Source organism: Atta colombica, unplaced genomic scaffold (assembly GCF_001594045.1).
Source record: "Atta colombica isolate Treedump-2 unplaced genomic scaffold, Acol1.0 scaffold18, whole genome shotgun sequence".
Taxonomy (NCBI): Eukaryota; Metazoa; Arthropoda; class Insecta; order Hymenoptera; family Formicidae; genus Atta; species Atta colombica.
In genome coordinates this window covers 1,154,677-1,168,721 of record NW_017259271.1, presented here as the reverse complement: position 1 = coordinate 1,168,721, position 14,045 = coordinate 1,154,677, and the positions used below count along the sequence as shown (strand labels likewise).

General features: G+C 33.2%; 1 protein-coding gene across 8 annotated transcripts in view; it reads right to left on the bottom strand.

Moving 5' to 3' along the window:
* The window catches only part of LOC108686422 (triple functional domain protein), a 27,757-nt gene that overhangs the window by 12,405 nt on the left and 1,307 nt on the right, over nt 1-14,045 (bottom strand). For 4 of the 8 annotated variants that reach the window (XM_018191729.1, XM_018191728.1, XM_018191731.1 and 1 more), the window contains exons 1-10: nt 13,295-13,555; nt 13,068-13,181; nt 12,028-12,352; nt 11,309-11,961; nt 10,520-10,615; nt 5,052-5,230; nt 4,318-4,465; nt 4,027-4,218; nt 335-2,350; nt 63-254 (exon numbers count right to left, since the gene is read on the bottom strand). In XM_018191729.1, coding sequence (XP_018047218.1) covers nt 63-254; nt 335-2,350; nt 4,027-4,218; nt 4,318-4,465; nt 5,052-5,230; nt 10,520-10,615; nt 11,309-11,961; nt 12,028-12,352; nt 13,068-13,181; nt 13,295-13,555 — 4,176 coding nt within the window. Of the gene's footprint in view, nt 1-62; nt 255-334; nt 2,351-4,026; nt 4,219-4,317; nt 4,466-5,051; nt 5,231-10,519; nt 10,616-11,308; nt 11,962-12,027; nt 12,353-13,067; nt 13,182-13,294; nt 13,589-14,045 lie in introns of those variants that run through there. The other 4 variants (XM_018191726.1, XM_018191723.1, XM_018191727.1 and 1 more) reach the window with 2 other exon arrangements.

Below are 14,045 nucleotides of genomic sequence, written 5' to 3'. Positions count from 1 at the left end.
CATATATATATATATATATATATATATATGTATATACATATACACAACACAGATGCGAATACCTGCAAGTCCTTGAGTAACAGCTGATACTTGGTAATTCTCTGTACAGGTTTGATTAGATATGCAGCGATAGGATGTTCCACTCTATGTTTTCTCTGCAATTCTTCAAACCACGTTCCACTATGCGTTATTAATAGTTGATTGCTTTCGGGTTTATTCTTACAATAAGTAACGTACATGTCAAATTTAGGTGCCTGGAATACGAGATACAAATATATGTATGTATTATATGTTGTCCTCCTAATTAAATATCAATGTGACAAAATAAACTCACCCACACTACAAAACAATGTCCCACATCCTCTGGCATGGTTTCGTATTTTTCTAGCTCGCGTAAAAAGACATTGCTATGAAACTGATGTATCTCCTCTATATTGCTAAAAATAATCGATTCTCGACTTTGTAAACCCATCGGAACATTTCCCTTTCCGCATCGCGTCTCATCCAAGAAGCAACGGATACAAGTTTCCAAATCTTTCACATATGTACGTTCAGTTTGCAACAGTTCAGCCATAATAAATTCTTTTCTTCGTGCAGATCTTCTCTTTTCCTCGTTCAATTCTTTCAGATCTTTACCCTTGATCTTCTCTTCCAGCAATGGATCCGAATTCCGATCGATCGATAGATCTCTATGTACCTCGTCAGACTGAATACCTAGATCACCTTCGATTTGTGTCTTATAACAATCCATTCGCGTACTAAAGTCTTTGTATCGTTGATCGACTTCGGCAACGGCTTGTTTGATCGCCGCGGCATGAGCATGACCTCTCTCGACTAAATTGTCAGCGAGTTGAATCAACAATTTCACTCTCTCTCTCGTTTCCTTCGCTGCACCTTTAAACTCGATATGCTCTTGCAACAGTTGTTCGTTTTCGATGCGATTCTTACCGACATTGGTATGCGTCGCTAAATACAATTCCCCGGTTTCTTTTATCCATTCGAGAGCCTGTTTTGCACTACGTTCAAACAGAACATACTGATGACACTGATCTAAGCGTTTCTTCCGTTGCGTCCAATATTCGAGCACTTTGTTTTCCTTACTAACTAGCTCCTCCAAAATATTTTTCACTTTATTTGCGGAACCGGCGCTATTAGCGTGATAGCTGTAAAATTGTAGACTACGATTGATATATTTTAAGAAAGTTTCCCCGGTTCGCCGTACCAATGTGCACGCCTTTAAGAAAGCTTCCTTTTGCTCCTGGTGTCTCGTGATATTCGCCGGTATTCCGGCGGCTTTTTCTCCGTCGGCACACCAATCGTCATCCACATTATATTGTAATTCTAAACTGTCGAGAACCGAACGTACCGAGTCTACCGTTTTATAAAAGTTTAAACTGGCAGTAATTAATTTATGTCGTTCTTCCGCACAGGTCACTAGTTGCTGCCATCGTTTGGTAACATCCTCTGCGACCTCCCTGATACTTTTAGGATCGTAATGATTTCCGCTTATCAACGAATCCGCTTTATGCTTCACTTGCACGGCAGACGCATGAGTATTTGTTATCGCAAGTTGAAAATGATAGTGTTCCTTTCCTAATTGATCAGCATCTTCGAAATCATCTGGTATTCTCAGCGAAGCCAGTAATATCGACTCGCCATTTCGTATCCACTTGATCACATGAGAAGCATCCGTCTGCAATTGCAGTAATTGAGAGGCTTGCTCTAGCCGTACTCTTCGCATTTCCGCGAGGTCCTCTGCATCCAACTCTCTCTCGTTCAAAAACTCGAGAAGCACCTGCACCCGCGCCGCCGCACTATGCTGACCGTCCGCCATGATACACAACCCTGCTTCCTCTAAAACTTGCGCCAATTCTTGCCCACGGTGCAGAATTTGGAAAGCGGTATTTTGCATATGGGCGACTCCATCGTTGTGTACGCGTAGCAACTGTTCTGGAGAACCTTCTCGCGGTGGGCCTTGCAGCTCCTGCGCCCACATCTCCAGCTGACCGCTAGTCTCTAGTGCGTCGCGCTCGAACACGCGTAATCGTAGGCACAGTTCCAGTCTCAGCTTTTTCGTCGCCCACAAGTCTTCTAATTCTTGTCTCAAACTTGCCAATCTGTCCAAAGCTGACTCCACCGCTGATATCGAGCCAGTTGTGTCGGGCGCGTCAGTTGCCTCGCGTAGTTCTTGTAGCAGAGCTTCGCCCTGGGCTATTGTCGAAGCACATGCCTCAAGACAGGACGATCTATGCTGCGCGCATTGTTCCAACAATCTTTCCGCTGTCTCTAGATTTTCCGCAACCTCGTCCTGTTGCAATTCCTGACGTAACTCGTCTACCCAACCGGTCAGCTGTAAAACAAAATCAAATTCAAAATGGCTAGCATGCATATACGGTTAATATAATATATATATCTGCACAATTTAGATTACTACTTGTACTTGTAAACAATTTTATGAGGAGAGCAAGATACATTGTTTCCGATTTAGTCGAATTACACGCACGCACACACACACACTTATAATATATAAGTTTAGCTCTTCTTAGCAATTAATTCGTTAAAATTATAGAATGCGCTTCTCAAATGCTCAACTTGCGAGAAAAACGCATTTAAAGATTTACATGTTGTTTATGAAAGAAGTGCGGTGTAATGAGTAAAGCGAATACAAGGCTACGTATTTTAGTTTCCAATTTTATTTTTACAATTTTTTTTTCATCTGCATTGCAACGTATTATTGTGTCTCTGTAAATTTTTTTTATATTTGACGAAAAACGTTTACAGTTTAAAATTTATGTAATTTTAAGTTGTATTATGCAATTTATATTATTAAATTGAATTTATTTATTATACAATAAACACATTTCAAATTATCTGTTATTTTCGCCACGTTTTTTTATTCTTGCCGCAACGAATTTCGACTGCGCAGACAATTCTTTCTTATAATTAGTAAAAATATCTGTAGTATGAGAGTGTTTGATTTTATACCGAACACACGCTAAAACTTGTGTTTTCTTTGTGAGAATTAGAAACGATTTTGAGATTGTTATTCATGTTGAGCGAGAACTAACGTTCGAAGTAATACAATGTGCAAATAAAAAAAATGCAAGATTACAGTAAACAAGATATTTCAAGCCTGTAATCTGCAAACTTGCAGAAAGATGATAAACTGAAAAACAACTTGACAAATGTTCTCGTTTGTTGCAAGAGTTCGTTCGAAAATGATAATTCCAAAAATAAATCATGTTTTTATAATAAAAATAAAAATCTTATCAATGCGCTGCAATGCAGATGAAAAAAAATTTGTAAAAGTAAGATTTAAATAGAGATAGTACGCTGAGGTACGCATTATAGTCCGACATCTTAATCTGATATTTCAATCTGATATTTGATGTGTCGGTAGACAAGACTTTTCAAGCCTGTTAATTGATCAAAACGTTTGGCAGAAGTTAGCGTTTATATTAGCGCATCAAGCTGCACTTTCAAATGTTGGAAAATTTTATCGAACGTTCCTAAAATTATAATAAGCGTAATGTACTGTGAAATAAAATTACAAACTATAATAATAGCTTTTTAAACTAATTCTGATAAATATAAAAAATATTACATTTATTATTATTATAATTATTATCATTGTATTTACTTTTATAATTATTTTCAAGTTTTAATCGTAAAATGTCATTGTAACCTGTATTGTTTGACAACATAACTCAAACCGCTAAACAGCAAATGTAGCTTTTTAAATCTTTTTATAAAATCTTTAATAAACATATTTGTTTTAAACATTTGGCATTTTTTCTAACAAACTGAAAATACACTAGCCATCATAAACAATATTAGTGAATTTTCCATTTATTATGCCAACTGGAGATCCTTGAGGGAATCTCTAATATCAACTATACATATAAAGTAACGATATTGTAATTTATATTGCCTTAATATATGTATAATAGATATGTAATTCAGCAAAAATAAAGACAACACATCCTGATATTTGCCTTGTTAGATATAATCAATCCGTAAAAATACCTCCTTTTCATGAGTATAAAATACTACTGCCAGATCTAATCTGCGACGCCGTTGCTCGACCCTTGCTGCAAAGCTACTAACGTGGGCCTCCAATTCTTGTGCCACTGCATATATTTCATCAGGTGCACATTCCCCCGTGTGAGCAAGTTCTTCGGCAGCAGTTAAAAGCTTAGTCGCATTTGTGTAAGTATTCTGCAAATGAAACAAATGTTAAGTATGTTCATGGAAATTTAAGAATTATACGTAAAATCATAAATTATATATTATAAAGTAAATATACTAAACAGTTACCTGAGCAACATTTTCAAAATGTTCGTGGCTTTTTTGATAGACGCGTGCTTTCTGCAAATTACGACCTACGCCTGTATTTTTTCTAATAAAGACTTCGCCATGATTAGTCAGCCAGTCAAGAACTTGTTTTACATCTTCTTGAAATAATCTGAAAATCATAATTGTATGCGTTACCTTCGATGTAACAATAAGTAAGCTTATTTTATTAATTGAGTGTTTAAATAAGTTTCCGCCGTTTTTTCTAAGAATCACGAATATTACATGCATATAATTCCATGGCAACTGTTGTATTTGAGAGTACTATACACAAGCTTTCACATATTAGTATTTGATGGACATGTAAATATTTTTGTAATTGCATTGAAAACATCGATTTTTGTACTAACAAAACAGCATTTACAGAAAATTTTATTGCATTGTTTATTGTTAAGAAAAGTACAACTGAAAATTATCATTTGCTTGTAGAAGTATGGAGAGGTGCTGCTCCATCCGAAAGAGTAGTTTCAATGCTTTATAAATAATAATTCCAATAAAAGATAAAGAACAAAAGTGCCACCGAAAAATTGAAAGATGAACAATTGGAAGCATTACTTGATGAAGATCCATGTCAAACGCTGAAAGAATTGTAGAGGCATTAAATATTGATTAATCAACTGTTAGCAAACATTTAAAAGCAAAATTTCATAAAAAAAAAAAACGGTGAAAACTTATTTAAACACCCAATATTTTCATACTTTAATGCAAGCCGTTGATGCAACTTGACTTTGCGAGCGTGCCAGCGCGCTTCTAATGCTCTGTGATGACCCAGAATCTGATGAATGACAGCTAATACGTGAGATGCACCTTCGCTGTAATCAGCCGCTGGATTACCACTCATGCCGGTATGACTATCAATACTGTGTCCATCTTGATTCTAAATCAGATATCAAAAATATCAACTATAATACAAAAATTTTTGGAAATTAATTATATGTATATTAATTAATTGGACAATGCTACATGCATTCCGATCAGTATCATTAGATATTATTCTAATGAGATACTATTCAATGCTTTTACATAGTTATGTATATTATTATATATACAGCATAAGCAAGCATATTTCTCTTTCTTAAGGTAATAGAACAGTGAATAGTATATTTATAGAACGATTTTATGAAACAATTCCTTCTTCTTATCTCATGCAAAAAGCAGTTTGAATAGAAGAAAGATGAAACTTACTATCTCGCTCAATAATAAGCATTTTTTCCCGGAATATATTATATATCAATAATGAGCATCTTTTACTATATATATATATATATATATATATATATATATATACACACACACAGAGTGTCCCGCGAGACTTCTCCAACCGTTCACAGAAAGGTAGATGGGATCGAAATAAATGTCCTTTACCGTTTAGCGATATTCGTAATAATAATCAAGATATTAATGTTTGCAATGTTATAATAATGTGAAACTTTATAAAAAATTAAATAATAAATCACACAATAAATCACAAAACAATAAAAGCGTAAGTCATTTTTTAAGTAGGTTTTTAAATATAAACGTTAAAAGTTTGACTAGTCATAAACGTTGGTTAAAGTCATCTGTCTGTGTGATAGTATGCATACAGCGGCAATGTTTTGTTTATTATTTATATATTGTTTATTATTTTTAATACTATTGCACGCACGTCACATGAACAGATGACTTTTTAATTAAATAAATTAACGCATGATGATTATGATTAATGAAACTTTAAACGTTTATAAAAAACTATTTCACAGAAAAAAATGGTTTATTTTTATTATTTCATAAGTAATACAAAGTTTTACATTGCAATAATATTACCCTCGAATGTCGGGACACCCTGTATATGTATATATGTATACAGGATGATTCGTATAAAATAATCGATGAAAAGATTTGTATCAATGTGTTCAATACAAAGAGAAAACAATTATTATATAGGTAAAAATGTTGGGGACATTTCAAGATAACTACATTTTTAAAAATGGAATTATACAAATTTTTTTACACAATACAATTCCTCTAATTCTAATTATTTTGTATAAAACATTAAAAGGTAGAAATATCAAAAAACTAATAGTTTATGAAATAAATTATACTTTATTCTGGCACATATTGATATAAAATATTGAATAACTCGTAAATTATTAATTTTTTAATAATCGTATCTTAATACTTTCGTAAACAGAATAATGAGACGAATCAATTCGTGTAAAGAAAGTATATAGTTGCTATAAAAAAAATGTGGGCAAAATGAATAATTTTTTAAATAAATAATTATATGTTTTTTTTTACATCAATTGATTCATCTTATTATCCTATTCATAAAAGTATTAAAGTACGATTATAAAAAAAATTAATAGTTTACGAATTATTTAACATTTCATGTCAATCTGTGCCAGAATAAAGAAAATGTCTAACATATCTTATAAATTATTGATTTTTTTTATATTTCTACCTTAACATTTTTATATGCAGAATAATTAGAGGAATCACATTGTGCAAAAAAATTCATATAATTCTATTTAAAAAATGAAGGTGATCCTGAAATACGAGAAGTCTTTGTACTGAACACATTAGTATAAACTATTTTTTCATACATATATCCACTAATAATTAAAACGGTCACTTTGCAAGAATCATCCTGTATACAGTGTTAACCACCCTCATGCCTAGTTTATACTTTGATCTTAACTTTAAAATCCTAAAATTTAGCCAATGGAATACAGGTTTCAGTTAGGACTAATTAATACTGGTAACACTATTGGCTAAATTTTAGGATTTTAGAGTTAAGACCGAAGCATAAACCAAGCATTAATCTTTATAGAATAAGATCAAAATATGTTCAGATTGTATGGTTGAAAGAAGGACAAATAATAGTAAAATATAAAATTAATTTTGGAAAAAAATCATTTTTGATTAATGATCATTCTCATTTTTTAAACTAAAATTGTGATTTTTTTTTTCATGAAATAATTCTTTTAATTTTAATTACTCTATATATAAAAACATTAAGGAAGAATTATAAAAAAAATTAATTAATTTATCAAATTTATACATTTTATACTTTATTCTGACATATTATATGACATAAAGTATTATATAAAATATCTTGGAAACTAAATTTTTAATAAATGTGATACTTTCAAGTATAAAATAATAAAATAAATTAATTACTGTAAAGAAAATATATTGTTTACTAAAGAAAATATATAATTTCATATATGCGAATTGCATAATTTTTTTTAAAAGCAACTTTGTATTTTCTTATTCTAATTGATTTATTTCATTATTCTACACACGCATAAAAGTATAAAGATATAATCACGGAATAATAAGATCAAACTCGAAGTCTGAAAGTGGGCTTAAAACACGGCGTAGGATAATTTAATCCATGGAAAATTCGGCAAATGTCACACGTACGTGTGTGTGTGTGTGTGGTATATAGTAGATACATACATGTGCCCACGTGACAGTCAATACTTTCAACTTTTCCCACAAGGCGTGATGGCACATTCACATCTGTCGAATTTTTCATGAGTTTTCCAACACCGTGTCATAGTACATACAGTAACGCAATTCTCCTGATTTTATGTTGGCCAAAATGAAATGCGCATGCGTGAAATAAGTAAGTTATCTAGCGTTGTTACATTTTGATCAACATTACCAAAACAAATGCCGACAGAGAATTGCGCTATTGTATATATCGTAACCGTGTTTCAAATCCCCCTTTTTTCATGATCGGCTGCTTGAGTTTGATCTCCTTATTATTCCATGGGTACAATTATAAAAGAATAATTTACGAGATATTTTTTATTTCATGTCAAAATATACCCCAATTAAATACAAAATATCTCATAAATTATTGATTTTTTGATAACTCCATTTTTATAAGCAAAATAATCAAAAGAATCATCTTATATAAAAAAAAAATCCATTTTTAAAAATGACAATAACCTTCATACAATTTCAAACAATTGATAAAAAAAAAATCAATTTTATTATTACTTGTTCTCCTCCATAATACTCTCCATGTAAAAATAAAATGTTTGGAATTTTTTAAATGATCATGAAAACGTGTTAGTGTAAGATTAATATTGTAAGATTAAAAGTCAACAAGTATTGTATATCTTGCATTGAAGGAAGTTTTAAGAAATTTGTCTTTTTTAACATTTATAGCTAAAAAAAGATACAAAATATACAAAATTTTTGTAGACATGAATTTTTTGGAATTTTCTCGATTTTTAGACAAAAACGTTAATTTTAATGAAACAAATTTAATAATATGAAATAGAAAAAAAACAATGTTTTAGTTTTCTGTCTGTGTACAGGAGTGCATTACATCCCTGTGTGTGATGAAAGAGTATGTCGCTGAGGAGTGCGATGCTTCCCCGTATTGCCCCCTATCTGCAATAGGAGGGAAGACACCCGAGCAAACCATTGCCCGGCATCAATGAGTTACCATCCCCTCTTTGTCAGTCTCTCACTGGACCGAGAGAAAGAAGTGGGGTCACTGAGGAGGCGGCTTTCCCCATAGATTGTACTCTGATGGACCAACAACTGAGTAAGGAAGAGGAAACAGTCGGGATTCCAGCTGGATTCCGTCTCTTCAAAATCGCAAGGGAGCAAGGGAGTGGCGATGACGGAGCCCCTGGGACACAATCTAGCGCAGGCGGGGGGACTGCATCGTCCTCCTGACAAATAAGATTCCCGCCAGGAAGGAGACGAGATGTAATTAACCTCTTAACTCCTAGTGGAACTCCCGGGCCCCTCCAATTTCGCCCTCTCAAAATACCGCGAGGAAACGAAGCTGGTGTCCCCTCTCCTCGTCGAAGAGTAGTACAGTTCAATTTGGGTTGTGCGGTTTATTATCAAATTTCCCAGGATATGGGTTAACCGTGAGCCGACAGGCCGAGATGTTCCAGGAAATTATGCTGCACACAGTCCCCACATGGCTTGATGATGGATACCCGAGTTTTAATGGGTGCGAGCTCCACATATCCCGTGGCATTTCCCTCCCTATCCCCATTATCCTTTAAAAAAAGGTGCAACACAATAAAAACGTAAATAAAAAAGTTGCCGAATGGGAGTTTTCAAATTTTTCTTAGAAATGCTATCTATGATATGTTAACGTTAAAATATTTATACACAGAAAGTTTAAAACAATTATTGTCCATATTCATAGTCAGGCTTCCTTAAATTTATCCTCAGATACTCCACGAATTATTTTATTAGCTACAGAGGATCTAAAGATGAACTTGGGAAAGCAGACAAATATAGAGTCTGTCTCATCAATTCCGACATCAATTAATCTAATTGATCGATTAAGTGTCAACATGATTGGTTAATTCTGCTGAAAAGCAAATCGATTGATCAGTAACAATCGGTCGATTAAGTTAACCGGAGTTGGTGAGATCCATAAGATCTGACTATACGGACATATGTGTTTTGTATAAGAATAGGCTAATATGAAGATTAGGGGAGACTTATTCGATGACTTTGATATACATTATCGACGGTTTTAGCCGTCATTCGTTATCCGTTAAAAAGTTATTAACAAAAAAAGTTTAAAAAATAACTAACTAATCTTATTTTTATTATACAATACAATATTAACCTTCTTTCTGTGTAGAAATATTTTAACATTAACATATCACGATAATATTCCTAAAAAAAACTTGAAAATTTTCCATCCGGCTTTTTATTTAGGTACATTTTTGTTAGCCTGGTGTGCTTACACTCGTGTACATAGACAGATAGAAGGTTAAGCAAGTAAATAAAAAATTGTATCTCTTTTAAAAATGTGAAGAAATTCTTCTCAAATATGATACTATAAAAAAATTTTAGGATCGCAATGGAATCCACTTGTGAGATTCCATCGCAGTCTCAAAATTTGTATTTTCTACATATAAAAAGAAAAATTGTACCCTTTTTTTAAAAATCTGAAACAATTTTAAAAATTATATATTTCTCTTTTTTAGGTGGATCCTTGACATGTGGAATGTGCTAATTTTTTATTTGATCTGCAAAGATATAAGGGGTGGCGGTCACATTAGATAAATCATCCTATATACAAATTAAACTTTGTGTTCTTAAAAAATTAAATATATAAAAACACAATCACGAGGAAAGTTTTAACAAAAAGGAAAACAATGATTTTTCCTTTAAACACGAATTAACGTACATGTTTTCTGGCAACATAGTCAATTCCTTGCGGTTGATTACAGACTTGCACAAGATGATCCAGTTGGTAAAGAAGCTTCTTACTGGTACTATGCACCTAAATAAGAATTTTATCCAATCCCACTTAAGAAAAACACACACACACGCACACACACGCGCGCGCGCATGTGTGTGTGTGTGTGTGTGTGTGTGTACATGTTCATTTCGGATGACACTACACATATGACAGGATAAATAAATGTTTAAATTAATTTTTAATCAAGGCGCGTTGCGAAAAACAATAGAATAACAACATCGTAATAACGAATATCGATAATAAACGAATAAACATGCGCCTATATACAAAAATCTGTTCGAGAATACTGAGACGCCTGGGTTATAAGAAGATTACTTTAAATGTTATTGCAGAAAATTTGCGGATAGATATTTCCAATAGCACCCAAATACCAAGCGAGCAATGGATTCCATCGTCAAAAGCTTTAAAAATTAAATTTCTCGTACATAATCGACGCGAAATGTATCCGACCCTGAAGAATGGGCGCTCACATTATGACATACTTGCAGCATTGAACCCAGGCCGCTCAATAATGCTTGATATGCATTGTAAACCTGTCAGATAAATGTCAGATAAATTTACAATGAAAACGAAAAGAAATATCTGAAAGTTGGAATAATGTACAATAACGTAAAAATAATCTTATCCATTGTCAAGATAATTACGTTACGCTTTAAATCCGAGTCATATTGAATAGTGATAAAGGGTATATAAGAATAGGAGAAAAAGTTTTACCTCTGTATATGCCTGACACATTGCTTCATAAAGAGTTTGGTGTTGGCGAATGTGAGATTCAAGCACTGGAATTTCACTGGGTAAATTACTCATCTCGCACGCTTGACTCCAGCCAGCAACATTATCAACATACTGTTCCGCTTTATGATGAAACACTACACTTAAACTAAGTACCGCGGTACGTTCATCAAGACCTGCGGCAAATTCCTTCCAAGCTTGATCCAGACGTCCTGCCACCGCTCGTACATGCCCAGCCGCATAATGCTGTGTCTCCAGCAATTTGCCAGCCATTGTGAGAATTTTATTTATATTCACGTAAACATTCATCGAGCTCATTGTAAAATGTTTATGTTCCTCCTGCAAATTTTTGGCCAACTGATATGAGCGGCCAATCTCCACGTAACTGGCGAGAAACGCTTCTCGGTTGTGACAAATCCAATCAAACATTTTCTCGCAATCTTGCTCAAATAATCGGAGTTGAAAACATTGATCTAATTTCATCTTCTTGATGTGCCATAATTGTAAGAGATGCTGTTGCGCTGCATGCACAGAATCCAAATGCTGAATAACCAAAGTAGCCAGTGCTCGTCCATCAGAATCTGTGCAACTTGCCGCGCCACAGTCAATACTTCCTCCTTCTCCACTGGTTGTGTCTGAAAACACATACATATATGTATTCACATGCATGTTTCAAAAAGACAAAAGTGACAAATGTTAACCATCGTTAAATCGCTGAAGTAAGCGCTGTCCAACAACTTGGATATCCTCCACTGGGACTTTGATGATTTTTTTTTTCATCTCATTATGTAGATCAATTCCGTGCTTGGCTCCCGCAACATCATCAGCAAAGTCATTTCGACTGAGATCCTCTTGCAAGTCATCTAATCGATCGAGAAGATCTGCTGCCTGCCACATAAAATCTTCCACAACTAATCTAGTATCGATCCACTGGGCATGATCGTATTGCAAGGATCCATCTAAATCTGCAGTGAGCTGAGAAGGATCTACAACTTTTATAAGAGCCTCTAAGCTGATTGTATTAATCTGAAATTAATTTAGGTTGATAACATTATATAAATATTTATAAATCTAGATAGTATGGGGTAGTATCTATTTTTATTAAAGAGTTAAGTTGAAAAGTTAAATAACTTTAATTTAACTTTCTTAAAGTCAGCCATTCTTTCGGCGAAAATAAAGATGTAGCGAAACGTTGCGTGCCTACCAACAAGTAGATTTACATTATATCGTATCAATATTCGAACTCGTGCAAATTTGTTTGTACATGAAACTGACTCGTTTTCGACAACTTTCGAGAAAAAATATCTGATTTAATAAGAAATTTCGAAATAGCTTTATTACTTAAATTTAATAGGTATATGTAAACAAAACATGTATCTAGTATCAAACATGTATTATCTTTCTAAACTAAACAAACCGAGAATTAAACTGTATTTGTTATTTTCGTAATTAAACAACTGAGACCCTGAAATCATACAAAATGTATAAAATAAACTTTTCAATAATTTTTTTTATTAACTTAACATTTAACTCAACTTTAACTTTATTATGGATTAACCTGTATCTTGATTAAGTTAAATTTTCAAAGCTGTTAACTTTAACTTAACTTGGTTAAAAAGAAAAGTCAACTTTATATATGCCAATAATGTATATAAATATTGTATATAAATATAAATATAAATATAATAATTGAAATATAATTAGAGTTACGACGCATACAAAATAATTCAAATTTAATTACCTCAAAATTATATTTTTTCTGTTTACCCAATGAAGTTCTCTGTTTTTGCCAAAAGTTGTCTGGTTTAATAAGAAAAGCTACATGAACTGTACGATGAAAATGCTCGTGTAGCACCTAAAGATATTTGTAAATTACACTTTTACACTTGATATTTGCATGTAATTTCACAAAATCGTTGGGAGGCAAATGACATTTTTTAATGCAGACATTAAGAAAAAGGATGTAACCTTCAGAATTGGTTTGACCGAGTCCCATGTTGTACCACGCATATCCACAATCACGGTAAATCGCAAGCCCCTAGCTTCATCACTCGGGATGGCAAACAAATATTGTAGAAGACGTCTGTAATCCTCGGGTTTTGCACGTTCGCGTCTCGGTGTACTTGGAAACAGAAGCACAGGTCCTCCTCTACGATCCCTTCCACCTGGTAGTATTGCCAAACGTTCTTGCAGCAATGGCAATACTTCTGCTGCTCGTGTTCCATCCATTATCTCCTCGTTTTATTAAATAGTCATGATCTGCTTTCATTAATATAGAAAATAGACATTTATGAGATAACCTTTTGTCATTCTTATAACTGTAGTGCAAAATAAAAAATATCAAAAAGCATCAATCAACAAACGATTATAATGTAAGTCTGTTTTCAAATGAAAATTATATTTATACTCAATAAAAATATAATAGTTATGAGAGATCTGACTCAACTTCAAATATTGAAGCTACTTAAATAAATTCGTCTGCATTTAGCTTCTTAAGAAGAGCTGCAATGTTTAAAAAAGAGATAACTCTATTTTATATAAAAGCATTTAAGCATAATAGTCAAATTCAAGGTCATTATATGTATACACACATGTATATATACATGTGTATAAACATGCGCGCGCATACACCCAGTGCACACATAAGGTCTGTTTGCGTTGCTTGCACTTTTGGCACTCGACATTTCCGCTTTCTCTCTTTTCAAGGCAAAATATGTAT